This window comes from Perognathus longimembris, chromosome 12, assembly GCF_023159225.1.
Source record: "Perognathus longimembris pacificus isolate PPM17 chromosome 12, ASM2315922v1, whole genome shotgun sequence".
Classification (NCBI taxonomy): Eukaryota; Metazoa; Chordata; class Mammalia; order Rodentia; family Heteromyidae; genus Perognathus; species Perognathus longimembris.
The window spans coordinates 273222-299560 of record NC_063172.1 but is presented as its reverse complement, the minus strand read 5'-3'; the positions used below and the strand labels follow the sequence as shown (position 1 = coordinate 299560).

At 53.2% G+C, this 26339-nt stretch overlaps 1 protein-coding gene across 8 annotated transcripts; it reads left to right on the top strand.

Moving 5' to 3' along the window:
* Window positions 1-87: 87 nt before the first annotated feature.
* On the top strand, window positions 88-25052 carry LOC125360551 (alanine aminotransferase 1). Of its 8 annotated transcripts, XM_048358593.1 has the most exons (22): window positions 88-217; window positions 15165-16101; window positions 17259-17329; window positions 17398-17543; window positions 18406-18509; window positions 18578-18702; window positions 18799-18924; window positions 19003-19078; window positions 19155-19284; window positions 19404-19569; window positions 19824-20191; window positions 22408-22573; window positions 22727-22816; window positions 22929-23037; window positions 23149-23282; window positions 23419-23662; window positions 23758-23837; window positions 23908-24044; window positions 24143-24317; window positions 24403-24558; window positions 24636-24748; window positions 24817-25052. In XM_048358593.1, the coding sequence occupies exons 2-22, from the start codon at window positions 15843-15845 to the stop codon at window positions 24905-24907; spliced, it is 3066 nt and encodes a 1021-aa protein (XP_048214550.1). In that variant the 5' UTR covers window positions 88-217; window positions 15165-15842; the 3' UTR covers window positions 24908-25052. The 8 variants fall into 8 exon arrangements, with proteins under 8 accessions (XP_048214550.1, XP_048214552.1, XP_048214551.1 ...); XM_048358594.1 differs by lacking the exon at window positions 88-217 and having other exon boundaries at window positions 15962-16101; window positions 17199-17329; XM_048358598.1 differs by lacking the exons at window positions 88-217; window positions 15165-16101; window positions 17259-17329; ... (6 more) ...; window positions 19404-19569; window positions 19824-20191 and adding an exon at window positions 20207-21270 and having other exon boundaries at window positions 22307-22573.
* Window positions 25053-26339: the final 1287 nt, after the last annotated feature.

Below are 26339 nucleotides of genomic sequence, written 5' to 3'. Positions count from 1 at the left end.
CGCCGCCCCCGGCGGAGGCCCCGCCCCGCCCCGGCGGAGACCCCGCCCCCCGTTCCCACGGGGCCTTGCGGCTTCCGCTCCGGGCGGCGCGGGTCGGAAGTGTCGCGTTGCCATGGTGAGGCCGGGAGCGGGGTCCGCCCCCGCGGCGCCGGGTGCCGCGCGGGGTCGAGCGGCGCGCCGCGTGGCTTGAGCTGGGGTGCGGCCCGCGGTGCTGCAGGTGAGGCGCGACCTGCCGGCGGGCGGCGGATCGTGGGGTCCCGGCGGCGCGGAGCCGAGCGGCCCGGCGTGCGCCTCGGCGGCCGGCCGCCGCTGGGAGTCGGGGGAGGCCTCTCGGAGAGAGAGCCCGGGGGAGGCCGCCGGTTGTCGTTTCTCGCGTTTCCCGAAAGTGAAGTTGTGTTTTTCGCAACCTGTTAGTCAGGCAGACCGGCCTACGATCTTCATGTTCCCCTGCGGACGTGGAGGCCACAGGGAAGGGTGTGGCGGGGCTCGAGTTGGGCGAGGGGAGACACTGGGAGGCTCAGAGATTCAGGTGACCTCGTTTGTGTGGGTTGCAGGCAGGCGCCTGGGCCGCGCACACCACATGGATTGGGGTCGGGCGAGAAGGGCTGACCCATCTGTGAAAAGTTCATGGGCTGGTTTGGGCCCAAAACATGGTGGAATTAATTCCCTTCGAGTGCAAAGAAGGGAGGTGTGTGTGGACTCACTTCAAGCTCAGAGGAGCTAGAGCAAATCTAGCTCTCCTCAAAGCTCTGTGCCTTCCTTTCTTAGACCTAGCCCAGAAGTAAATCCTCTGGGTCATTTTTGCCTTCTGTCATTTTCCCTGACAGGGTGGTGTTTCCCCGGGATGATTCTTTTCCCTGAAGCTGCCTAGCCTTCGTGAAGGCCTGGTCCTCTGGAACACCACCTGGTTTGCTTCAGGGAGACAGAGCTGATACTACCCAGTGTGGAGAGCTCCACAGTGGACCTAGGTTGCCTAAGGGACTAATGAGATCTGCCTAGACACTGGCTCCATGTTTTCATCATGCCACATCAATGTTCAGAGCTCTGAAGGGTCAGCTGCTTGTCTCTATCCCAAGTCTGTCTCTTATCTTTGGTTGTGTTGTGATGGCTTTAGCCCATCCTTTACTCTCATTCCTGGTCTGGCCACCAGCTCATGATCCTTCTGCCACAGCCTCCAGAGTTCTCTGTGATTTTAGGCCTGGGCCATGGTGCTAACTCCCAACACCACTTGATATTGGCTCTTCCTGGTCTCTGCTTCCTCTCCTGCTTAGGGTGTGCCTGGATTTTTCTCTTACCAGAGAGTTGCCTGGGCTGGCAGATGCCTAAGAAGGGCTCTCCAGTATCTTTGGGGTCAACTTTGGGGCTGCATCTGAGAGATTCCTGAATCTCTGGTACGTACTGGTAGCTGGTTGCTGTGATGTCTCCATTGTGTACAGTTTAGGAGCCCTACTGCAGGTAACCCAAGAGATTGTATGAACCTACAGGTTATTGCTCTACCCTAAATGTGCCCCATTCCAGTGCTTGCTCTACATCCCCCTGCTAATGTGCCTCACAGTCTCTCGGAACTTCCTTCTAGATCTGTCCCTGGTACCAAAGCATGTTCATCTGAGTGAAAGCCTTTCTGTGATGTATCCTGTGTCCCGTTCTGTGTTGCACTTGAAGTGACCACCTGTTCATTCACCAGTTAACTGTTTCCTGTGAGGCACATACTGGGCTAAGCTATACTTAGGATACTAAGTGGTATGTCAAAAATTAAAATGTAGTAAGAGAGTTACAAAGTAATTACAGAAGACTGCTGAGGAGGTAACATTTAAGATGTGATCTGAGCCAGGTGCTGGTGACTCACTCCTGTAAGCTACTCAGGAGGCTGAGATCTGAGGATCACAGTTCAAAGCCAGCCCAGACAGGAAAGTCTGTGAGATTCTTATCTTCAATTAACTACCAGAAAACTGGGATTGGCCCTGTGGCTCAAAGTGGTAGAGTGCTAGCCTTGAACAAAAGAGCTCAGGGACAGTGCCCAGACCTTGCGTTCAAGCCCCACAACTGACAGAGAGAGAGAGAGAGAGAGAGAGAGAGAGAGAGAGAGAGAGAGAGAGAGAGAGAGAGAGAGAGAGAGAGAGAGAGAGCGAAAATGTGATCTGGTGACATGGGAACTTTTAGCCACTGTGAGGTGAATGGCCTGGGGTGATCATAGCCTTAGATAGGCATATGATAGACTAGGGCTTGCCAACCTATTCTATAAATATCTCAGGTTTGTCAGCTATGTGTCTTCCTTCACATCTGTTTCCTGCTGTTTATGGAAAAGCAGCCACAGATGATACACTAGTGGCAAGCTATGTTTCACCAAAACTTTGTGAACTCTGCTGGGTGCTGGTGGCTCATGCCTGTAATCCTAGCTACTCAGGAGGCTGAGATCTAAGGATATCAGTTCAAAACAAATCTGAGCGGGAAAGTCCATGAGACTCTTGTTTCCAATTAACCAACAAAAAGCTGGAAATGGAGGTGTGGCTCAAATGGTAGAATGTCAGTATTGAGCAAAAACGTTAAGGCCAGTGCCTAGGCCCTGAGTTCAGGCTTCAGTTCCAGTGCACAGGCACACACACATGTGTGAACACTAAAATTTGGGGCTGGGATGTAGCTCAGTGGCAAAGCACTTGCCTAGCAAGTGCAATGTCCTGGGTTCGAGCCCCAGTACCAAAAAAGAAGAGACAAAAAAAAAAACCCACTAAAATTTGAATTTCCCGTAATTCTCATGTGTTGTACAAAATTGTGAAATTTTCGTCAAGCATTTAAAAATGTAAAGGTTTTTATCTGTGTGTATACACATATACATATACATATATGTATATGTATGTATTGTTTTTCTTTCTTGGTACTGGAGATTGAACCCAGCATGTTGCACTTGCTAGGTAGGTACTTTGCTATGAGCTACATGCCAGCCCTAAAGGTTATATATATATATATTTTTTTTTGGCCAGTCCTGGGCCTTGGACTCAGGGCCCGAGCACTGTCCCTGGCTTCTTCCCACTCAAGGCTAGCACTCTGCCACTTGAGCCACAGCGCCGCTTCTGGCCATTTTCTGCATATGTGGTGCTGGGGAATCGAACCTAGGGCCTCATGTATCCGAGGCAGGCACTCTTGCCACTAGGCTATATCCCCAGCCCCTAAAGGTTATATTTTTGTTCAGGGGTCACATAAGAACAGACTGAGGGCTGTAGCTTGCCAACCACTGTACTAGACACCAAAATGCTCTGTATATTGTTTTTCTGATTCCTCACCAGACCCTCACAGGGAAGGTTCTCTCTATCACATTGTGTTTATAGACAAGACCTTAGAGCTTGACCAGCCTTGCAGCTCTGACTGCTTTACAGTGGGGTCTGGGATTTCTGGTTTGAGGGGCCTGTGACTCTTTTTTTTTTTTTTTTTTTTGGCCAGTCCTGGGGCTTGGACTCAGGGTCTGAGCACTGTCCCTGGCTTCTTTTTGCTCAAGGCTAGCACTCTACCACTTGAGCCACAGTGCCACTTCTGGCCATTTCCTGTATATCTGGTGCTGGGGAATTGAACCCAGGGCCCTCATGTATACGAGGCAAGCACTCTTGCCACTAGGCCATATCCCCAGCCCCCTGTGACTCTTAAGGTTTAAATGGGCTTGTGCTTCTCTGCTGAGAGGTCAGGCAAGTGGGAGCCAGCCCCATAGAGCTTAGTGGGGAGGGAGGGAGGGATAGAGCACATGCACACATGCAACAGTGCTAGTAGTGGGGCTTGAACTCAGGACCTCATGCATTTGCTTGACTTTTTTTTTTTTCTTGAATTCAGCTTGGGTGCTGTCCCTAAGCTTTTGTGCACAAGGCTAGTACTCTAGCACTTACTTGACTCACAGCTTCCCTTCCGGTTTTCTGGTGGTTAATTGGAGATAAGGATCTCATGGACTTTTCTGCCCAGGCTGGCTTTGAACTGTGATCCTCAGATCTCAGCCACCTCAGTGATGACAGGCATGACTAGCGCCTAGCTCTCATGGACTTTTCTCCTGGGGCTTGCTTCAATCTGCCATCCTTAAGTCTCTGCCTCCTGAGTAGTTAGTGGCCTGGCTTAGAGGCAAGGTTATGTGCTTTTTAAAAATTATTAATTATTATGACAGTATTATTATTTTTTGGAGACAGAGTCTCACTATGTAATCTGGGCTGTCCTGGAACTGGGGATCCTTTTGCCTCTGCTTCTTGATTGCTGCAGGTACTATAGACTTGTAAAACCATGACTGGGTTAGATTTTGTTAATTTTGATGAAATTCAGTCAATCAGATTTTTCCCTCTGAGTAGTGTACGTGTGTGTGTGTGTGTGTGTGTGTGTGTGTTTGTGCTGGGAGTAGAAGTGAGTATTCCTTGTGGATATTCAGTTGTTTTAGCACTATCTATTCTCCACTGAATTTTTATTGAAAATCAGTGGATGGTATGTGTGTAAATGCATTCCTGAATTCTATGTCCTGTTCACTGATCTTATGTTAATATCCCATAGATTTGGCTTTTGTAGCATTAGGATGGTCTTGAAATAGAGCAATGGGAATTCTCAAACCTAGTTCCTATTCCTAAGTAATTTTTACTTCTCATGGTTTTATGTAATTTTATATAAGTTTTATAAGTAGCTTGTCAATTTCTACAAAATATGTACTGTGATTTTTTTTTTGCCAGTCCTGGGACTTGAACTCAGGGCCTGAGCACTGTCCCTGGCTTCCTTTTGGTCAAGGCTAGCACTCTACCACTTGCGCCATAGTGCCACTTCTGGCCTTTTCCGTTTATGTGGTGCTGGGGAATTGAACCCAGGGCTTCATGCATGCTAGGCAAGCACTCTACTCCTAAGCCATATTCCCAGTCCTGTACTGTGATTTTGATTAGGATTGTAATTGCAGTCATAGATCCATTTAGAGAGAATCTGTATCTATATGTATAATATATATACACACATATATACATATATATACATACATATACACACACACACACACACACACACACACACACACACACACACACACATATATATATATTGGCCAGTCCTGGAGCTTGGACTCAGAGCCTGAGCACTGTCCCTGGTTTCTTTTTGCTCAAGGCTAGCACTCTTCCACTTGTGCCATAGTGCCACTTCTGGCCATTTTCTATATATGTGGTGCTGTGGAATTGAACCCAGGGCTTCATGTATACTAGGCAAGCACTCTTGCCACTAGGCCATATTCCCAGCCCTGAGAATCAATATTTTAATGGTATACAATATTGGTATGTTTCTCCATTCAGTTAGAACTCTATTAAATAGGTACTGCTGTATAATAAATCATTCCAAAGTGACTTAATACAGTAACATCTCTTCCCTCATTGTACTGGAGATCTTACTTAGGACTTTTACATATGATAGGCAAGTGTTCTACCATTGACTTATATCCCTAGACCAAACTTTTTTTTTTTTTCTTCAATCTCACAGATGCTATCGATCATGAATTCAAAATGGCCTAGCTGAGTGGTCAGGCTTCATCTCACTGTTGCAGTTAGAATAATCAGCAAGGGCTGAAAGGCTGATTGAGGATCCTCTTGAAAGATGCCTCCTTGCTCTGCTTGTGTGGCAGGAGGCCTTGCTTCCTCACAGTGTGGACCTGCCTTCCCAACAGGTGCTTGAATAGCACAACATGGCTGCCAGCTTCCAAGTGTTCCAAGGAGAGTAAGCAGGAAGCTGCATTGCCTTTTATGACGTGTCTCTGAAGGTTTGTACCATTATGTCTGGCTTTTTTTTTTTTTTTTTTTTTTTTTTTTGCCAGTCCTGGGGATTGAACTTAGGGCCTGGGCACTGTCTCTGAGCTTCTTTTGCTCAAGGCTAGCACTCTGCCACTTGAGCCACAGCGCCACTTGCAGCTTTCTCTGTGTATATGGTCCTTAGGAATCGAACCTTAGGGTTTCATGCATGCTAGGCAAGCATTCTGCCACTAAGGTGCATTCCCAAACCTCCTGTGCTCAAGTCTAGCACTCTACAACTTGAGCCATAGTGTCACTTTCAGCTTTTTCTGTTCATGTGGTACTGAATAGTCGAACTCAGGGCTTCATGCATGCTAGACAAGCACTCTACTGCCAAGCCACATTCCCAAACCCGCCCCATTTTTTTGTTATTATAAAGGTGATCTAAAGAGGAGTATATACTTTAAAGTTTTCTGATTGTTGCCAATACAAATCTATACAATTGATTTGACATAATGTTTGCTAAATATATCTAGTGCTTTTGGGGACCTTTCTGTAGGTTTCTAAGGGTGTGGGATAAGGGGAAGGTCTGTGTACACTGGTGCTGGGGCTTGAACTCAGGGCCTGAGCACTGTCCCTTAGGGTTTTTTTTTTTTTTTTTAACTCAAGGCTGATGTTCTACTTCTTGAGCCACAGCTCTACTTTTGGTGTTTTGGTGATTTATTGATGATAAGAACCTCATATACTTCTGGCTCAGGCTGGCTTTGAACCTCAATCCCCAGATCTCAGCCTATTTTATGTATGTATGTATGTATGTATGTATGTATTTATTTTTGCCAGTCCTGGGCCTTGGATTCAGGGCCTGAGCACTGTCCCTGGCTTCTTTTTTTGCTCAAGGCTAGCACTCTGCTACTTGAGCCACAGTGCCACTTCTGGCCGTTTTCTGTATATGTGGTGCTAGGGAATCGAACCCAGGGCTTCGTGTATACGAGGCAAGCACTCTACCAGTAGGCCATATTCCCATCCCCGATCTCAGCCTATTAAGTAGCTAGGATTACAGGCTTGAACCACCTGTGTCTAGCATATCACTTTTTTATTTATGATATTGGTATTTTTTTTCCAGTTTTTGTGTTTTTTTTTTTGCCAGTCCTGGGCCTTGAACTCAGGGCCTGAGCACTGTCCCTGGTTTCCTTTTGCTCAAGGCTAGCACTCTGCCACTTGACTCACAGCGCCACTTCTGGTTTTCTGGCGGTTAATTGGAGATAAGAGTCTCACGGCCTTTCCTCCCTGGGCTGGCTGGCTTTGAACCGTGCTCATTAGTAGCTAGGATTATAGGCATGAGCCACCAGCGCCCTGACTGTAGAAGATTTTTATATCTAATTAGCCAGCAAAGAGTCAGAACTAGAGGGTAAGTGGTAGAACACTGGCAGTGATTTTAAGTTTGTAATAGTGAGAGGTCAAGAGTCCAAGCCTGGTTACTGAGGTTGAGGAGGGGACAAAAATTAGAAGTACCAAGAAATGGGCATGGCAACACATCCAGCTACTCTAATCCCAGTTACTGAGATGGCTAAAGCAAAAGGAGAGTACGTTTGAGGCCAGCCTGAACAATTTAGTAAGACCCTGTCCCAAAATAATTTTTATGTGTACGAGCTTAAAAAAACAAAAACAAAAACAGCCAGGTAGTGGTGGCTCATACCTATAATTCTAGCCACTCCGGAGGCTGAGATCTGGGGATAGCGGTTCAAAGTCAGGCCTGGCAGGAAAGTCTTTGAGATTCTTATTGCCAATAAACTACTAAAGGGGAAAAAAAGCCAGAAGTGGAAGTGCTAGGCTTGAGCAAAAGATGCTTAAGAGTCCAAGCGCCAGAATCTCACAGAAACAAACAAACAAAAAGAGCTAGGTTGGCCTTGTTAGCAATTATTTATTTGTTTGTTTCTTTATTGCTAGTCCTGGGGCTTGAACTTTTGGCCTGGGTGCTGTTCCTGAGCCTTCTTTGCTCAAGGCTAGCACTCTACCACTTGAGCCACAGTTTTACTTCCAGGTTTTTTGTGGCTAATTGGAGTTAGGAGGTTCACTGACTTTCCTGCCTGGGCTGGCATTGAATCAGGATTCTCAGATCTCAGCCTCTTGAGTTTGCTTGGATTATAGGAGTCAGCCACTGGTGCCAGCTTACTATTTATTTTTTGTTTTTTGCTAATCCTCGGGCTTGAACTCAGGGCCTGAGCACTGTCCCTAAGCTTCCTTTTGCTCAAGGCTAGCACTCTGTCACTTGAGCCACAGTGCCACTTCTGGCTTTTCTGCTTTTGTGGTAATGAGGAATTGAACCCAGCGCTTCATGCATGCTAGGCCAAGCACTCTACCCCTAAGCCCTGTTTCCAGCCCAGATTTTGTCACTGTTGTACTTGACAGACCTGTTTCCAAGTCTAACCCTTAGGGTCATGGCTCTGTAGAGCTGTGGAACTAGTTGATACAGTGCAGGGCCAGTGGAGCCTGTGGCACTGGCTCCCAGGAGGTTGCCATTTGCAGAGTTACCCTCCTTCCCTTGCTCCCTTTTCTTTCCTAGTTCTGGCTGACTTTTATCTTCAGTTCTCTTTGAATCTCTTTTCATTTTTTTTTTTTTTTTTTTTTTTGGCCAGTCCTGGGCCTTGGACTCAGGGCCTGAGCACTGTCCCTGGCTTCTTCCCGCTCAAGGCTAGCACTCTGCCACTTGAGCCACAGCGCCGCTTCTGGCCGTTTTCTGTATATGTGGTGCTGGGGAATCGAACCTAGGGCCTCGTGTATCCGAGGCAGGCACTCTTGCCACTAGGCTATATCCCCAGCCCCTTTGAATCTCTTTTCAAATGCAGATATCTTATGCTTCCTAGCTGCTTTCATTTGTGCAGCTAGGCCTCTGACACTTGGCTGTAAGTTAATTTATTAGATTTTAGAGCCAGGTAGCCAAAGGAAAGGAAATTGAGAGAGATTCAGAAACTCCTGATTTCTGAGGAAAAGCCTTTCTAGATTTTCTGCCCCAGAAGTTTTTTGTTTTTTTTTTTTTGAGTGCAATCCCCTGTATGGTCTTACAGCTCCAGCTCTGAGTGTTGCATATGTCTAACTGTGTGGGGTTCTCCCTCATCATAGGCAGTTGGTATGTAGCTAAATGACAGTTTGTTTTTATAGTTTGGAAACAGAAGATTTCTATTTCATGATGCCAGGAAATCCTGAGCTTCAAGTGAAGGTCAGGAGGGCAACTGAGACTAGAGGATGAATAGGAATTAGCTGCCTGCAGGCCCACATGGGTAGACAAGCATTGTGCTGTAACTTACTAGAGAATGCTGTGGAGTCCTGGTGCTGAGTGGCCGACATCAGAATAGGGAGGGTGTGAAAGTAGGGCCTATTCTGATTCATATTGCAGCATGATTAGTTTATGTGTAGTGGCTTAAAGGGACTTCAACCATCCCCTGGTCAACCAGTTAGGGATGTGAACGTATCTTGCTCTTGGCTGGTTCTGACTCTCTCAGGGCTGCAGTTACACTGCCAGCCAGAACTGTGCTCTCTGTGGGCTCTAGGGCTGGAGGCCTCAGTCAGTGTCTCCCAGCAGATCTTTCCACGGGCTGAGTGTTCTCAGCACACTGGTAGCTGGCCCCTTGCAGAATGTGTGACCTGTGGGATTGCAAGGAAGAAGCCATGATGCCTCTCCTGACTTGATCTTGTGTACGCTGGACTGAAATTTGTGCACCATTAGGCCATCAGCAGGGCTGGTCTGGCAGAGCCAAGCGTTGTGCCTGGTTACTAGCTCTGCTAATGAAGGGAGTAGAGAATACAGAGCTGAAGCTGAGAGGTAGATGGGATGAGGACGGGACAGTGTGGGGAGCTGCTGGAATGTTGGGGTTGTGGTCATAGTCACAAGAATAACAGATGTCAGAGTTAGATTGAGAAGTTGGAATGGGGCCAGCTACTTTGGTGACTAGGTGGAGGGTGTAGGTAGGACAGATGAGGTCATTAGCAAGAGGAGGTCAAGGCTGAAAGGTGGTAGGGACATGAAGGGTCATCCATAAGAGTTCTTAAACTAGCAGGAATTCACCACAGTGATATGTGATATTGTGTGTGTGGGAGAGAGAGAGAGAGAGAGGAGGGAGTTATGAGTTATGGTAAGGGCTGGGGCTGGTCACTGCAGTCAATAACTGGCATCCCAGATAGGACTACTGGGGAAAGGAGGGAACAAAAGGTTTGTGCCCCACGTGCCTGTCATGGGCCCAAGAGAGGGCCTCCAGGGTGGAAGCAACAAGAGAAGAATCAGCTTGCTCAGGAAAGAGTGTGGGGCTGGCTTGTGGTTGGCTGAAGCCCAAAGGAGGATTTGAAGGTTGCGGGGGGGGGGGGGGGGGGGGAGAGAAGTTTGGGTCAGAAGCCTTGGCTCCACCCCTCAGCCAAGTTCTCTGAAGGCTTCTCCTACAAATGCTACCCCTTATGCAGGGCTTGGAGAGCCTTGGTGTCTGAGATCTCCAGTCTTACCTGTGCTTTCCTACCTCAGGGGCAGGGCACTGACTGGACAAAGCCTCCTCCATGTGTGCTGTGTCAGCCCAGGGTCCAATATGCTCCCTCCTTTGGATTTTTGTGAGTTAGGTTCTGAGGAGGTAAATAGCTGCCTGACATCTCCCTGGGGTCTATGTCATCTGTTCATAAACTGTTAGTCCTTTACTTCTGCATTGACTGAGGATCATTTCGTTAGTTTTAGTCATTATAAATGTTCAGGTGGTCACCTATCTTCCAACATTGTAGGTTTTATTTTTGCTTTACAATGTGTTTGAGAATTAAGTGTGATTGGATTTGTCAGTTGTTTTTCCTTTGGTTTCATGTCATGTTTAGAAAGGCTTCCCTCTATGCTAGGATTACAGAACATCTTCTACCATTGCTCTTGTACTGTGTGGTTTTCTAATGTTGGGCCATATGTATGCTGTCATAGTTGCTTTTCTGTGAGGAGTGAGGAGGGTCTTGCCCTGTTTCCCAGGTAGCTTTTGACAGCCAGCACTTCCATATTCAGAGTCCCTCCCCACTGGGTTTAGGTAGACCTCCTATGGTTATACGGGCTCTGAGGGACCCTACTTGCCACCCCAGCTTCCTACAGGACCTCTTTAGGTTCTGTTTATGCTCCTGCTAATCACACATGCCTAGATATTCTCTTTGGACCTCTCTGGACACAGTCCTGCTCCTCAGGGCTGCTCTGTCTGTCTTCGTGGCATTTGGCTACATGATGCTCCTCAGCCCTGTTACTCTAGACTTATACCATTTCCCTGGGCTGTCTACTCCCTGCTGTGGGAGTGTCCTTGCCCTGCCTTGTCATCTCCCTCAGCCTCTGGCACAACCTTCATCATTCCTTGGTCTGAGATCAGGAAATAGAACAGGGGATAGTGTGGCTGCCCATGTAGCCTTGGCCTTCTAGTATTATCTCCCCTGGCCCCCAGGCTGGAATCTACTATGTGCTTTTCCTCTTCCTAGTACCAACCGAATACCTGTGCAGTGGCACTTCATATCTGCCCTGCCCCAAACAGAGTAACTTTTTTTTTTTGGCCAGTCCTGGGCCTTGGACTCAGGGCCTGAGCACTGTCCCTGGCTTCTTCCTGCTCAAGGCTAGCACTCTGCCACCTGAGCCACAGCGCCCCTTCTGGCCGTTTTCCATATATGTGGTGCTGGGGAATCGAACCTAGGGCCTCGTGTATCCGAGGCAGGCACTCTTGCCACTAGGCTATATCCCCAGCCCCCAAACAGAGTAACTTTTGCATGCATGGTCCAAGTTCAACAATGCACAAGGCTCCAATACAAGTTCCTCTCACATTCTCCTGCCTCCACCTTCATCATTTCTTATGGGGGGGGGTGTGTGTGTGTGTGTGTGTGTGTGTGTGTGTGTGTGTGTGTGTGTGTGTGCGCGTGCGTGTGCGTGTGCGTCCTGGGGCCTGGACTCAGGGCCTGAGCACTGTCCTTGGCTTCTTTTTGCTCAAGACTAGCACTCTACCACTTGAGCCACAGTGCCACTTCTGGCCATTTTCTATATATGTGATGCTGAGGAATCAAACCCAGGGCTTCACTCTTGCCACTAGGTCATATTCCCAGCCCCTCTTTTGTTTTTGTTTGCTTGTTTGTTTTGTTGTGATTGTTGTTGTTTTGTTTTTGCCAATCCTGGGGCTTGAACTCAGGGCCTGGGTGCTGTCCCTAAGCTTTTTTCACTCAAGGCTAGTGCTGTATTACTTGAGCCACAGCACCACTTTTGGCTTTTTTTCTGTGTAGTTTATCTATTTATTTTTTTTTTTTGCCAGTCCTGGGGCTTGGACTCAGGGCCTGAGCACTGTCCCTGGCTTCTTTTTGCTCAAGGCTAGCACTCTGCCACTTCAGCCACAGCACCACTTCTGGCCATTTTTCTGTATATGTGGTGCTGGGGAATCAAACCCAGGGCCTCATGTATACAAGGCAAGCACTCTTGCCACTAGGCCATATCCCCAGCCCTTCTGTGTAGTTTATTAGAGATAAGAGTTATGGCCTTTCCAGCATGGGCTGGCTTTGAACCACAGTCCTCAGATCTCAGCCTCCTGAGTAGCTAGGATGACAGGCATGAGCCACCAGTGCCTGGCTGAGACTTACATATTTTACTGATGGATATTGTAAACAAGATCAACTCTTCTGGTTATTAATTACAGGAATCAACTCCAGTAGGTCCAGCAAAGTCTCCAGAATTGCTGGGATACTTGGTGCCCACAGGGACTCCTGTGTCAGCTGCCTAACTGTGGCCCTGCTACCCTGTGGTGTGGACTTCCTGTGATAGCTGGAGGCAGGAGGCTCTCTTCATGTCTGTGGTGCTGCCCCTGCTGCCTGCCCTATCTGCTCAATGGATTTTAGTAGGGAGCTCCCAGAAAGGGGTGGTGGTGGCATATTTAGGGTTTGGCCTATAGCGGGCACCTAGTCTCCTGTCCTAGCTTGGCTTTTCTCTGAGCTTCTTCCCTCCATGCCCCTTATTTATTCTGTCTTTTGTTTGGATGGCATACTCTTCCATCTATCGCTTGTTACTATTTCTGTGTGAGTAAAATTACCTCATGGCCCTTGCACCTGCCCATTGCTGGGCTTTTGCTGTATCATGCCTTAAGGGGTGTGTATGAGAGGCATTATGGTAGATGGTTAACAGGACAGCTCTGGATTTAGGCATGGCCTTGGTTTCCCTGTGTGGAATGACAGCAGAGACCTATAGTTGGAGACTAGCAGTGGGCCTCGGTGGGATGTCGAGAACATTAGGTTTGGACAGTCAGCTGGGTTGGATATATTTTCACTAGAGCTGTGGGACCTGGGCTGGTTAATGGGTGCTGTCCTTTGACAATGGTCAGCTTTGTCTAAGAGTAACAAAACAGTATGTTTCTTTGCAGTATAGGCTAAAAGGGGTAGAGGTGGGACAGTTGCCAGTGTCCCTCCAGGAGCCTGCTCCATAGTGGATCCTGCATCCTGATATAGCTCACCCAACCTTGAAGCTGAAGGCAGTATAGAGCAACCAGATTATCTGTTTGACATTCCAGGAAGGCTTGGGGAAGGTTTATGGACCGGGGCAGTAGCTGCCCTGCTCAGCCCTTCTCTTAGCCTGAGTGTGGTGGGGTAGAAATTGGGTAGGACTCTGCTGCACCAGCCACTCTGTCTTAATGGCTCAGCTAAGTTTTTTTTTTTCAGTTTTTAAAATTGTTACTATAAAAGTGATGTTCAAATGGGTTAGTTAGTTGCGTAACTCAGGTAAAGAGTACATTTCTTTTTGGGCAATGTCACCCCTTCATGGCCGGCAGGGAGCAGGCACCACACCTTAGTGAAGTTCAGCTGGGTCAGCAGCCAAGGTCCAAGTAGGTAGGAGGTGGCCTTTCTGGAACATCATACTCTGCAGTTGGCCTTTGGCTAGCCTGTTCTCTCAAGAGTCCAGCTTCTGGGAGACCTGGGGAGTTGGAAGCTTAGGGTTCAGCCTGAGAGGAGCTGGGCATAGGTATGTCCTTAGAAGAAGGACTGTCAGAGTGAACCACCAGGAAAGAGGGCCTGAGGCCCCTGGCCCATTGGCTACTTCCTTTTTTCTCAGAAGAAGTGAAGCTGGGCTAGCTCCCAGCCCAGTGATGGTTTTCCCTGTTATGCCTCGGAGAAAAAACCAAAACCCAAAGGCCAACATATGTTCCCATTGAAAACTGTCTGCTCTCCTTGAGTTTTCTATTGTGTAGGACAATCTTTCCTTCCTGTAGCCAAGGTAGGCAAGTGCAGTATATATGACTCTGCTGCTGTGATCTTGTCAGGTGGACTAGGGGCATCTTCCTGCAAGGGTACTGATTACTGAGAGATGTGGATCTTACCTTCCCAGTCCGATCAGAGGAGGCAGCAAGAGACAGGACTCTACTATGCCGGTGGAGTCTGGCATCTCGTCCTCTGGTGGAGATGCTAGCAGCTGTCTGAGGATCCATCTGGCCTGTTTTAGGTGGGGATCCTGAGTCCTAGAGAGTGAGAGCAAGATGAGGTATTTGAGCAGAGTGTTGGGTGGCTCCTGCCTGCCCTGGCCTCAATAACCATGAGCCATGGCCAACATGAAGCAGGTGCTCAGAAGGAGAGTGCCACTGGGAAAGCTCTTGATCTAGAGTGCTTGGGCAGGAGCTAATGGCCCTTGCATGTCCTGACCCCAAACAGCCTCAAACAGGTGCACAGGGCACCAAGTCTAGGCAGATTAAACCTGCAAAGAGTGACTCCAGGTCTCAGGAGCAATCTGACAGGACTGATGTGGCCTAGCCAGCACTCCCCTTCATGGCAGAGCTGGTGTTCGCTGAGATCCCTGTGTGCCTGGTCAGAGCAAAGGCGGGCTTGGCCCAGCTACATGGAAAACAGGACTCTGGTTAGGTCTCCTGTGGATACAACATGATCCTACCTGTGAGCCTACCCTGGCTGTGAGCATCCCAGTGATGGCTTCTGGGTGCTGGGTAGGGTTTGGATTGTTTCCCAGCCTACTTCATGATAGGTGGGTCCACCTCTACCAGCGTCCATACAACTCCAGCTTTTAGTGTGGCCCAGGATGGCTGAAGTACTGACTGGCTGGCGTCTTACTGAGGAACAGATGATGAGAAGGTCTGGAGCTATCTGGTCAGGACAGGTGAAGACGGAAGACATGGCAGAGTATGCCATGTCCTTGGACCATCCTGGGAGAATCTGGAGAGGAGACTTTCTCTAGCCTTGCTGGTCCTGGGGCAGCTCCCTGAGGATGGCCAGTCCTAGTTCTTCTGTCCTGTTGTGCAGCCTGCAACACAGTCTGGATGGGGGAAGGGGCTGAGATGCCCTTTTTGCCCTTTCCTGGGTGTGTGGTGTGCTGGCAGAGGGTAAATCGCACGTAGACCCTGAGGTGGCAAGGAGCCAGAGTTCATCCGAGCTCACCTGCCTTGCCCTATGAACTGGCTTTGATGTGCTTCCTTATTTACTTCTCAGGTGTGTGCAGCTGCTGGAAGGGGAGGCTCCCTTCAGGACATGTTGGCAAGCTCCGTTGTCCCCTCTGCTCCCTAGCTACCTAGGAATTCTCGGCCCTGGACACTGGCAGCCAGGACTGGCCCCATGTTCATTTTCTTTGGCCGCACTTCATTAATCCTAACGTGCTGATTGGAAGACCATACGGAGGGGAGGGCATGGGAGGAGAGCAGACTCCCAGGGGCTGTCAGGGGCCCGGCAGTTGATTGCCTCTGCCCTCCCTTCCTCTGGCAGAGTGCCAGGAAGCTGGAAGTTTGTTATCTCGGTAATTTTCTTCAGACCCTGGACTGAAGCCTCCCAGGTCTTAGGGCCACTTCCTAAAGGCTGTGCACCCTGATCCCAAGAAGGAGGAGAGGTGCTTCAGGGGCACAGCACTGCTGGCTGGAGCAGCTGAGGTGTCAGGCTCCCCTGGGAACAGCTGCACCACCCCCACACCCTCCTTGCCCGAGCTGTGCCTGGACCTGGTTACAGCGTAGGCCCTCCTGACCCAGCCTTGCCAGGGACAAAGGGCACCTAGCCTTGGAAAGGGGATGCCCTCAAGGGTGCCAGTTCAGCCAGCTGCCCCACCCCTCAGGCCTAGCCTGGCCCCTGAGTCCCCCACTGTGGTGCCCCAAGAAGTCCTGTGGGCAGACATCCCCCACCATGGCCGAGCACCTGGAGCTGCTGGCAGAGATGCCCATGGTGGGCAGGATGAGCACCCAAGAGCGGCTAAAGCACGCCCAGAAGCGACGTGCTCAGCAGGTGAAGATGTGGGCCCAGGCTGAGAAGGAGGCCCAGGGAAAGAAGGGCCATGGGGAGCAGTCACAGAAGGAGGTAGCTGGCCAGGGGCCTCAGAAGCAGGTTCTCTTCCCTCCCAGTATTGTCCTTCTGGAGGCCGCTGCTCGGAACGATCTGGAAGAAGGTGAGTGTGCATAGTGGGTACTCTTATCCTTATGATCCATCTCATGTTGGGGCTCAGAATTGGACCTAGGCCTATGCAGATCCTGGAATCCAGCCACTGGGAAGTCCCAGGTCCCACCCTTAGACAACTGTCCTGTAGCAGGACTGTGCACCGAAGGTCCTAGTGTGAGGTACGTGGGGCTTACGGAGCAGGCCACAGGGTGGGCCAGAGGGTCCTGTAGAAACCAGTGTTGGGCTTAGCTGGGTGGCCCTCATTGCCTCCTGTATGAGGCCTCGTCCCTGTGTGTCTGATCCTCACATGGGTAATGTGGGTTGGTAATACTCACCTCTAGAGGCGGAATAGGGCTGGCCAGGCCCAGGATGAGGCCCAGAACACACATGGGTTGCTTTTTGCTCATTGCTGCTCCAGGCACTGCCTTTGGCTCTTTCCTTCATGTTGGAACCTTCCTAGCCCAAAGACAGGCCTGACCTGACAACAGGCCCTGTTGCTCCTCCATTTCCCTTGCTTGTAGCTCCCCTGTGTGCAAGGAAGGACCTGGGACCCGAGGAAGAGGGGTCTTGGTGTCCCTTGAGGGTTCTTCCTGCTTCCCTGTAGGACAGAGGGTGAGGAAGAGGGCAGTGCCTGGCCAGCAGCCCTTCTGAGAGGCTTAGAGGCAGAGGGAGTAGAGGACAGTGCTGTAGGTATGCTGTAGGTCAGGCTGTAGGGAACTGTGGGAGGAAGGAGGGCGTGTCCTACACACTGAGGAGAGGAACCTCAGTGACCTTGGTAAGAGCTGGGGCCTGAGGTAGGACATCTCTAGGGGAGTGAGGGTGGGAATAGAGCAGTGTGTTCCCAGCTTGTAGAGCTGGGAAAGAGAAGGAGAGAGTGGGCCCTGTGCTGGGACTGGACAGGCTCCTTAGACAGTTGCCTGCTTCTACGCTCCAGGCTGCAACATCAGTGGGGAGGGAGTGACCTGTGGGATTACTGGCAGGGGCTGAGGGGGTAGGTGCTGTGATGCGGGCTTGTTGGGCTGCCATGGGTGTGATCGCTTGGATCAGACAGGTGCCCGAGCCTCCTGAGTCCATGTGCCTCGTTCTTTCCTGACGCCTGGGCTTTAGCACAGCGGGTCACCTAAGCCAGTCACAGCCTCACCTCCACTTGCCTCACCCTTCTTGCAGTCCGCCAGTTCCTCAGGAGTGGGGTCAGCCCTGACCTGGCCAACGAGGATGGCCTGACGGCGCTGCACCAGGTCAGCCCGTGCAGGGTGGGGGGTGGGGAATTGGCCAGGGCTCTGGTGCTCAGGTTGCTTGTTTGCAGTGCTGCATCGATGACTTTCAAGAGATGGTGCAGCAGCTCCTGGAGGCCGGGGCTGATGTTAATGCTCGTGACAGTGAGTGCTGGACGCCTCTGCATGCTGCAGCCACCTGCGGCCACCTGCATCTTGTGGAACTCCTCATTTCCCGGTAGGGCCCGCCTGGCACCTGTCAGGAAAGGGTTTCAACACATACAGCTTCTCAGGTGGTCTTTCTGTGACATTGCCATTTACCCTGCTGATCCCATCTGGGCCTCCGGGGATTGGCGGGGGGAGGAGTCCTCAGTGTGGTCAGGGTCCTGTCTGGCAGGCTGGACCTCCAGCTCTGGCCTGATGACCAACCCATGGTCTATATGGAGAAGTGCCATTTTGGTTAGTGTTGAAAGTAGAATTGCTAAGGGAGGCGAGGGAGTGAAGTTTGGGAGAAGGGAGAGTGGAGGAAACCCGTGGCTTCAGTAGCCTTCCTGTAGCCCTGCCTCTCTAGTACATCAGAGGGAAGGAGCTTAGCCAGCATCATATGGGCGGGTAGCAGTTAGTCATACCCCAGTGCCTCAGCAGTGGGGTGGGGATGAAGGGTGGGTGGTTTGGAAGGCCCTTTGGGCTCCCAGCTGACAGCTGGTCATGGGTTATCAGGTGGGCTTCAAACCCCAGACAGCTCCTGCCCTGTTCTTCTGGCACACCTGGGGTCCTCAGACCCTGCCTCCTGCCCTAGGGGCATCCACTGTATTGGGGGCAGGTACAGATAGGTGCCTTGAGCCTGGGGCCCAGGTAAGTGTAGACTGCAGGATGGGCTGTCTGGATTAAGGACAGGATCTAGGACTGATGGCTGGCCACCTCTCCTGGCAGCAGGTGGAGCGTGAGCCGTCTCCTCATTCTGTCCTCAGTTCCCTAGGATGGTGGAGGCTGAGGGCCTCTGCAGAGGGAGAACCTGCTGAGAGGGCTGTGCTCCCGGCATGGTGGTCTGGTGTGTGGAGAGAGGTCCTGACACGAGTGCCTGTCTGTCCGCCCCACAGGGGCGCAGATCTCCTGGCAGTAAATACCGATGGAAACATGCCCTATGACCTGTGTGAGGATGAGCAGACGCTGGACTGCCTCGAGACGGCCATGGCTAACTGTGGTGAGTGCACTCTGCCTGCTGCCGGGGGTGGGCCCCAGCAGCCTCTCTCTGAGCCTGCTGCCCCATAGGTATCACCCAAGACAGCATTGAGGAGGCCCGAGCAGTGCCAGAGCTTCACATGCTGGATGACCTCCAGAGCCTGCTGCATGCTGGGGCTGACCTCAATAACCCCCTGGATAATGGGGCCACGCTGGTGAGGACCTGGCCACGGGAGGGATCGGGCCCTGGGTGGGTGCTTTCTGCAGAGGGTTACGGGGCCAGGATTCGAGGCGGGGTGGCCTTTCTGCAGCTGCACATCGCTGCTGCTAATGGGTTCAGTGAGGCAGCTACCCTACTCCTGGAGCACGGAGCCAGCCTGAGCGCCAAGGACCGTGATGGATGGCAGCCACTGCATGCTGCAGCATACTGGGGTCAGGTGAGTGTGTGGCAACAAGCAGGGAGTGACTCCCGGCCTCCGCCTGAGCCCTCAGCAGCTCTTGCTGGCTGCCCGTAGGTGCACCTGGTGGAGCTGCTTGTGGCTCATGGGGCTGACCTGAATGGAAAATCACTGTTGGATGAGACACCTCTTGGTGAGTGTGAGGCCTGCCTCTACCAAGGGACATACGGGGAGGGGTTCCTGTGACACCACCACCCACCTTCCCTCAGATGTGTGTGGGGACGAGGAGGTGAGGGCCAAACTTCTAGAGCTGAAGCACAAGCAGGATGCACTCCTTCGGGCCCAGGGCCGCCAGCGTTCCCTGCTGCGCCGGCGCGCCTCCAGTGCAGGCAGCCGCGGGTGAGCCTCCTGCTGCAGACCCCGACCACCTCCGCCCCAGGCTTTGTCCCTGCGAGTCCCAGCAGCATTCCCAGGAAGCAGCCACCCCTCTTGCCCTTTCCTCTCTCCCTCCCACCCAGGAAAGTGGTGAGGCGGGTGAGCCTGACCCAGCGCACAAACCTGTACCGCAAGGAACATGCCCAGGAGGCCATCGTGTGGCAGCAGCCACCGCCCGCCAGTCTGGAGTCGCCAGAGGATGATGAGGACCGTCAGACAGACACTGAGCTCCGCCTGCCGCCCCCCGAGGTGAGCACTGCTGGGCCTGTGGAGAGGCCTTGGCGAGTCCGCCTGGGCTGTGGTCGGCTCTAGTGCCTAATCCTCTGTCTGTCTGCACTGGCCCTGTGGAGGTGGTAGGGCTGGTGGCCTTGCATTCCCAGATGGGCTGGTGGCTGACCCACCACCCCTCCATGTCCACTCCACCCCACCTGGAACCCAAGGCTGGGTGGGGCCGGGGAGGCAACGCCTCCTGATAGCCTATTGGGCCCCGGTTCTGCCCACAGGAGGAGGACCCTAAGGTAGCCAGGACACACAACGGCCGCGTGGGGCTTCCCCCGGGACGGCACCTGTACTCCAAGCGGCTAGACCGGAGCGTCTCCTACCAGCTGAGCCCCCTGGAGAATACTGCTCCTGATGCCCTTGTCCGGGATAAGGCTCACCACACCCTGGCACAGCTCAAGCGCCAGCGAGCTGCTGCCAAGCTTCAGCGGCCAACCTCGGAGGGGCCTCAGGTCCTAGAGGATGGCCTGCGTGACACGGAGAGCTCCCAGACGGATTGTGACTCCAGTGCTGTGGGGGATCCACCCCTGCTCAAGCTCACAGCTCCCTCCGAGGATGCCCCTGTGGAGAAGAGGCCATGCTGCCTGCTCATGTGAGGGACCCCCCTCCCCCTGGCTGAGGGACCCTCCGGCCACTGCTCCGGAGCCCCACCCCGGTATGCCCCCTGGGGGCGAGGGGACAGCCAGCATGGTGCCTCCTCTGGCTTCCACTGCCTAGGACACTGGCTGCCCCTTTCAGGGATGGGCCTGTGAGCAGGAAGACCGTAGAGACTGTTTGTCCTGTGACTTGATAAAGGCTGTCTGCCACCGAGCCTTCCTGTGTGTCTCACTGGGGAGGGGCAGGTGGTGCATCTGGGTCAGGGGCCTCTCAAGCCTAGGAGTGCCCAGCCTGTAGGTGCACGCTAGGACTTGCAGGAGGCGGCCTGTGCCTCTGTGTGGGAGAACTCAGACACAGGCAAGAAGCTTAGTTTCCATCCACACCCTCCCTGGCTGCATGCCACTTCTTGTAGGCTCCTCTGTAACTCTACTTTCCTGAGGACAGCAGGGTGCTTTAGAAGGACATTTTAGGGGCAAGGGCTAAAGGTAACCAAACAGAAGAATAGGGACCCTAGCCTGCAAGTGTTTCCCACAGGACTTGGGCCAGAGCCAGTGAGGCAAAACAGGAACCAGGCCATCATCAGGCGCTTCCCAGGCACCGTGGCCCCCAGCTCCTGGCTTGTAGCCCTGATCCTAGAGCCTGCCTTCCAGCTTCAGCCTGGGGTGGTAGAGGTGACAAGCAAGTGGCCACTCAGGCATAGCTGGGTGGGCACAGTGTGTCAGAGTGAGAGGGGCCCCTTAGGGGCCTCAAGCTGGAGGGCCGGTCACCTGTTCAGTGCCCAATGGCATGAGTTGCCATCTTGCCCTCCTGTGAGCACTGACCTGGCCGGCCACGTGTCCCTAGGACCTGCCCTTCTTCCTAGGCAGTTGGAGGACTGGTGTCCTTGGCAGTACTGGAGGAGGGCCAGGGGCTGGTTGCTGGTTAAATTTAGAGTGGGGCGGCACGGCTGCCCAAGGTCCACCTGCCACTAGAGCTGCTACTTGGACCCCACTGCCAGAGAGCGGGCGGTGGCTGGCTCTGCCTGGGGCCAGGCCCATACTAACCTACATTCTGGCCTGAGGACAGGAGAGGCAGGTCAGTGAGCTGGAAGGCTGCCGAGGTAATAGTGCCAGGAAGTGCAAGGTGAGTGTGTGTGTGTGTGTATCTGTCCACACGTACTCCAGGCCCACTCAGGGCTCTACTTGTCCACTCTCCAAGCCTGAAGAGGCAAGTGGTAAGGGCCAGTGCTCATCTTGGATTTGACCAGTTTCCTGCTCCATAGCTGAGAGGCCTGGCTTCCTGATCCTCAGTTGTAGATGCAGCCTGTGGCCTTGGTAGCCAACCCTCCCTAGGGCTTATTAGCTCCCTGCAGTGCCAGCAGAGGCGGGGCTCTGAGGACCAATCACAGCTTACTTCCTGCTCCCTCAACCAAACAGGAGTGAAAGAGAAAGGTATCTTAAGGTTATATCTGGCCTGGGGTATGGCTCCAAGTATAGCTCTGGGGAGCTGTGTTGAAAAGGCATGTGGGCAGCCCAGGGTGAGTTGTCTGAAGGTCCAAGGCCAGCCTGCCCTGTCTCCAGTCCCCTGCCCCTCCACCCAACTCCTTGTAGTGCTGACCAGGGACCAAGGTCCAAACTATATATCCTTCAGGCTGTAGCTTCCAACTAGGTAGAACCCAATCTGAACCCTTTGCTCCCCTCCTGGAGTGTCCCCCCAGAGGCCTGTTCCTAAGGCCTGTCTCAGTTTCCTAGGAGAGAAGTTGTCTGGCCCAAGCAAGGATAGACCAGAAATCTTGGCCTCTGCTGGGCCCTGCTGGGGTAAATCTCCAGCGATTCCTGGCTCCCATTCTTACCTTGGGGGACCACCCTGGTCACCTCTTTCCATTCTGATAACCTCTCAGGGCCACTGGCCCAAGTACTGAGCTCTCCCATCTCCTGGAACCCAGTCTGTCAGTTCCTACCCCACTGTGGGTCTCCTGCTCCCCTATCATGGGGACACTGGGAGGCACTGGGCCTCACCCCAAGCCCCGCCTCCTGCCTCACCCACTCCCTTTGGCTCCCCAGGGCAGAGCTGTGCCTGGCAGTTGGGGCTGGCCCAGGCTGCTCCAGTTCCTCAGTCCTTTCCCTCTCAGTGGGGCCAGCAGGCTGCTGTGAAGAGGTTGTGGTCTTGAGCCCCTCTACACCTCAAGCCTGGCACCTTCCTGGCTGATACGTAACTACCTGGTTTGAGCAGAACCATGGCTTTGAGAGGAAGTGATCAGGGCCAGGCTCCAAGGAAGGGGCTAAAGGAGAAGGTGCTGACGCTGGACACCATGAACCCGTGCATAAGGAGGGTGGAGTATGCCGTGCGTGGCCCCATACTGCTGCGTGCCCTAGAGCTGGAGCGGGAGTTGCGTCAGGTATGAGCTGGGGCCCTGTGCTGTCATTCCTGCTGCTCCTGGGCTACCAGATCTGTCCCTAGCCCATGTGGGGTTCCCAGCCCCTGTCGCCGCAGGGCTCTAAGGGCTGTGAGGGTAGTAATGCACAGTATTGCCTCATGCTCCTCTTCCCAGGGTATAAAGAAGCCCTTTACAGAGATCATCCACGTCAACATTGGGGATGCACAGGCCATGGGGCAGAAGCCCATAACCTTCTTGCGCCAGGTGAGCCTGGTGCACTGCTTGTGCTGCCACCTCTGCCCCATCCTCCCCGTCCCCCGTCCCCCCACCCCCACCCCCGCCTCCGGACCCTGACCTCAGCACTCTGCTTCCCTAGGTCCTGGCCCTCTGTGTTCACCCAGATCTCCTGAGTAGCCCTGACTTCCCAGAGGATGCCAAGAGAAGGGCTGAACGCATCTTACAGGCATGCGGGGGCCACAGCATGGGTGAGTGCCGGTGTCAGTCCGGCTCAGGCCCCAAGGTTGCCTAGGAGAGCTTGCAAAAGGTGCTGGGTTACCCTCACAGGCCCAATCTTGCGCTACCCTCCCGGAGTCTAGGAGCCTATAGCATCAGCTCTGGTATCCAGATGATCCGAGAGGATGTGGCACTGTATATCGAGAGGCGGGACGGAGGCATCCCTGCAGACCCCAACAACATTTTCCTGTCCACAGGGGCCAGCGATGCCATTGTGGTAGGCTGGGCAAGGGCATGTGAGGCCCAGCTTGCCGTGGTCTGGTCTGGCCTGGTCTGGCTGCAGCTGCCCAAGGTGGGGGGAGATGGTGCAGACCCTGGTCCAGTCAATGCCGTGCGGTTCCTCCTTTTCACAGACAGTGCTAAAGCTGCTGGTGTCTGGTGCTGGCCGCAGGCGCACTGGAGTGCTCATTCCCATCCCCCAGTACCCACTCTACTCAGCCGCGCTGGCTGAGCTGGATGCCGTGCAGGTGGACTACTACCTGGATGAGGACCACGCCTGGGCTCTTGATGTCCCTGAGCTACGGCGCGCTCTGAACCAGGCTCGCGACCACTGCCACCCACGTGCACTCTGTGTCATTAACCCAGGCAACCCGACTGGTGCGCCGCCCCCTGCCCCTTCCCCCTGCCCCATCTCTGATCCCCGCCCCGAGGGGCACCTAAGTGACCAGAAGTACTGCTGTCCCATCCCTCAGGGCAGGTGCAGACGCGCGAGTGCATCGAGGCCATTATTCGCTTCGCCTTTGAGGAGGGGCTCTTCCTGATGGCTGATGAGGTACAGGACGGGGGCGTGCCCAGGGCGGGCAGCAGCAGAGCCAGCCCAGGTGACAACAGTGCCTCTGCAGGTGTACCAGGACAACGTGTATGCCGAGGGCTCGCAGTTTCACTCCTTCAAGAAAGTGCTCATGGAGATGGGGCCACCGTTCGCAGCACAGCAGGAGCTGGCCTCCTTCCACTCGGTCTCTAAGGGCTACATGGGCGAGTGCGTGTGGCCGGGGGGGGGGGGGGGGGGCGGGCGGGGAGGAGGGGGCGGCGTGGGCCTCTCCTTAGCCCCTGCTCAGTGCCTGCTCTGCTTGGCAGATGTGGCTTTCGTGGTGGCTACGTGGAGGTGGTGAACATGGACCCTGCGGTGCAGCAGCAGATGCAGAAGCTGATGACGGTGCAGCTCTGCCCACCAGTGCCTGGTCAGGCTCTGGTGGACATGGTGGTCAGCCCGCCTGCTCCTTCCGACCCCTCCTTCGCGCAGTTCCACGCGGTGAGTGGTCCTGGCCGAGGGGCAGGGTGGCGCCGTGCGAGGCCACGTTCCCGGGTGGCTGCGACCACCCCTTGTGTGGCTGCAGGAGAGGAAGGACGTGCTGGATGAGCTGGCAGCCAAGGCCAGGCTCACAGAGCAGATCATCAACGCCACTCCGGGGATCCGCTGCAACCCGGTGCAGGGCGCCATGTATTCCTTTCCTCGCATCGAGCTGCCCCCACGCGCTGTGCAACGTGCTCAGGTCAAAGCAGGGCCGGGTGGGAGGCAGGGAGAGCAAGTAAGACTCTCTGGCTGACCTTCTGCACCCCCCACCCCCAGGAGCTTGGCCTGGCCCCAGACATGTTCTTCTGCCTGTGCCTACTGGAGGAGACTGGCATCTGCGTGGTGCCTGGGAGCGGCTTCGGGCAGCGGGAGGGCACCTATCACTTCCGGTGAGGCACAGCCCACACAGTCAGCTCACAGCCACCATGCCTCTTGGCTTACTGCTTGCCCCTTTCAGGATGACTATTCTGCCCCCCATGGAGAAGCTGCGGTTGATGCTGGAGAAGCTGAGCCATTTCCACGCCAAGTTCACTAGCGAGTACTCCTGAGGTCACTGCTGGGGCCGGGCGGGGCTTCCCTAGACTGACTTTGCCATGCCAGGTCCCCTGGAACCCCCAAACTCCTCAGGACTTGCTTTGCCTGTGGGCTGAGCACCTGACTCTGACCCTCTAATAAAGCTGGGTGTTACTCTGACTTTGGATGCAGTTTGTGCCGCTGCATCTGCTGAGGACAGCCTTTGGCCTTTGTGTAGGCGTGGGACTCTACTGCAGGGACTCGGGGACACTTTCTGGAGGAACGCTCAAGGAGAGCTTCCAGAGTGGGACCTTTTCAGATAGTCTCCACCCATTCATCCTGGAGATGAGGCACCTTCATGAGCTAGGTCTGCTTCCTACTGGGGCACACGGGGGCCCATTCAGATTTTAAAAAATCAATTGACTAGTAAGGGGTGTGAAGACAGGTAGGGACCACCTGTGCCTCCTGGGGCTGCCTAATGAGTCAGAAAGAATAGGGTCAGAATAGGGTCACAGGGGATCCTGGGGTCAGGGATCCCAGAGGAGTAACATAAAAAACGGGTCGGGCACTGGGAGCTCATGCCTGTAATCCTAGCTACTCCGAAGGTCAAGAGCTGAGGATTCAAAGCCAGCCGGGGCAGGAAAGTCACGAGACTCTCATCTCTAATTAACTACCAGAAAATCAGAAGTGGAACCGTAGCTTAAAGTGGTAGAAAGCTAGTCTTGAGCAGAAAAGAGCTCAGAGATAGCACCCAGGCCCTAAGATCAAGCCCCATGACTGACCAAAAAGAAAACAAGCACAGGACTTCCTTGTGCTGACCACAGGACAAAGCTGCTGGTCCACGTTCCACCCAGAAAGGAAGCTTGGGAGATCATTTTGCAAACCGTTCCTTTGGCTGGGGGGCTTAGGGACAGAGAAGGGAAGAGAGGGAAGAGAACTCCCAGGGGAGGGTCAGTCATCCTTGCACTTTAGGAAGGTATGAAGTTCTGCAGGTCACCCGGTGGACATGGTGGTCCCTGTTTATTCATAGGAAGATTTATTTTTACTAGTTGTACTGGGGTTCACCTGGGAATGACTGAGCTATATCCCCAGCTCTTTTTATTCTTTTTTGGTGCTAGTACTGGGGCTTGAATTTGGTGCCCAAGTGCTGTCCCTTAGCTTTTCCATTCAAGCGAGTACTCTATCACTTGAATGACAGTTCTACTTCTGGCTTTTTAGGTGGTTAATTGGAGATAAGTCTCATGGACATCCCTGTTCTGGGTGGCTTCGAACTGCGATCTTCCTATCTTAGCCTCCCTAGTAGCTAAAATTATAGGCTTGAGCCACCAGAGTCCTCTCCCCTAGTGCACTGGTCCCCATTTTATAGATAAGAAAGCTCTGAGAATATCTAGACGTGTCAGGAGACCCACTCAGAATGACTCAGCAACCTGCCAAAATACTTGAAGAGCTGGTCAAAGCACCCAGTGC

Bases quoted from the DNA above. Each gene is read 5' to 3' on its own strand.
- LOC125360551 (XM_048358593.1), top strand. From the start codon at position 15,843: ATGGCCGAGCACCTGGAGCTGCTGGCAGAGATGCCCATGGTGGGCAGG. The intron at 20,192-22,407 runs GTGAGGGACCCC...TGGTTTGAGCAG, and splicing joins AGGCCATGCTGCCTGCTCAT to AACCATGGCTTTGAGAGGAA. The intron at 24,045-24,142 runs GTGCGTGTGGCC...TCTGCTTGGCAG, and splicing joins TCTAAGGGCTACATGGGCGA to ATGTGGCTTTCGTGGTGGCT.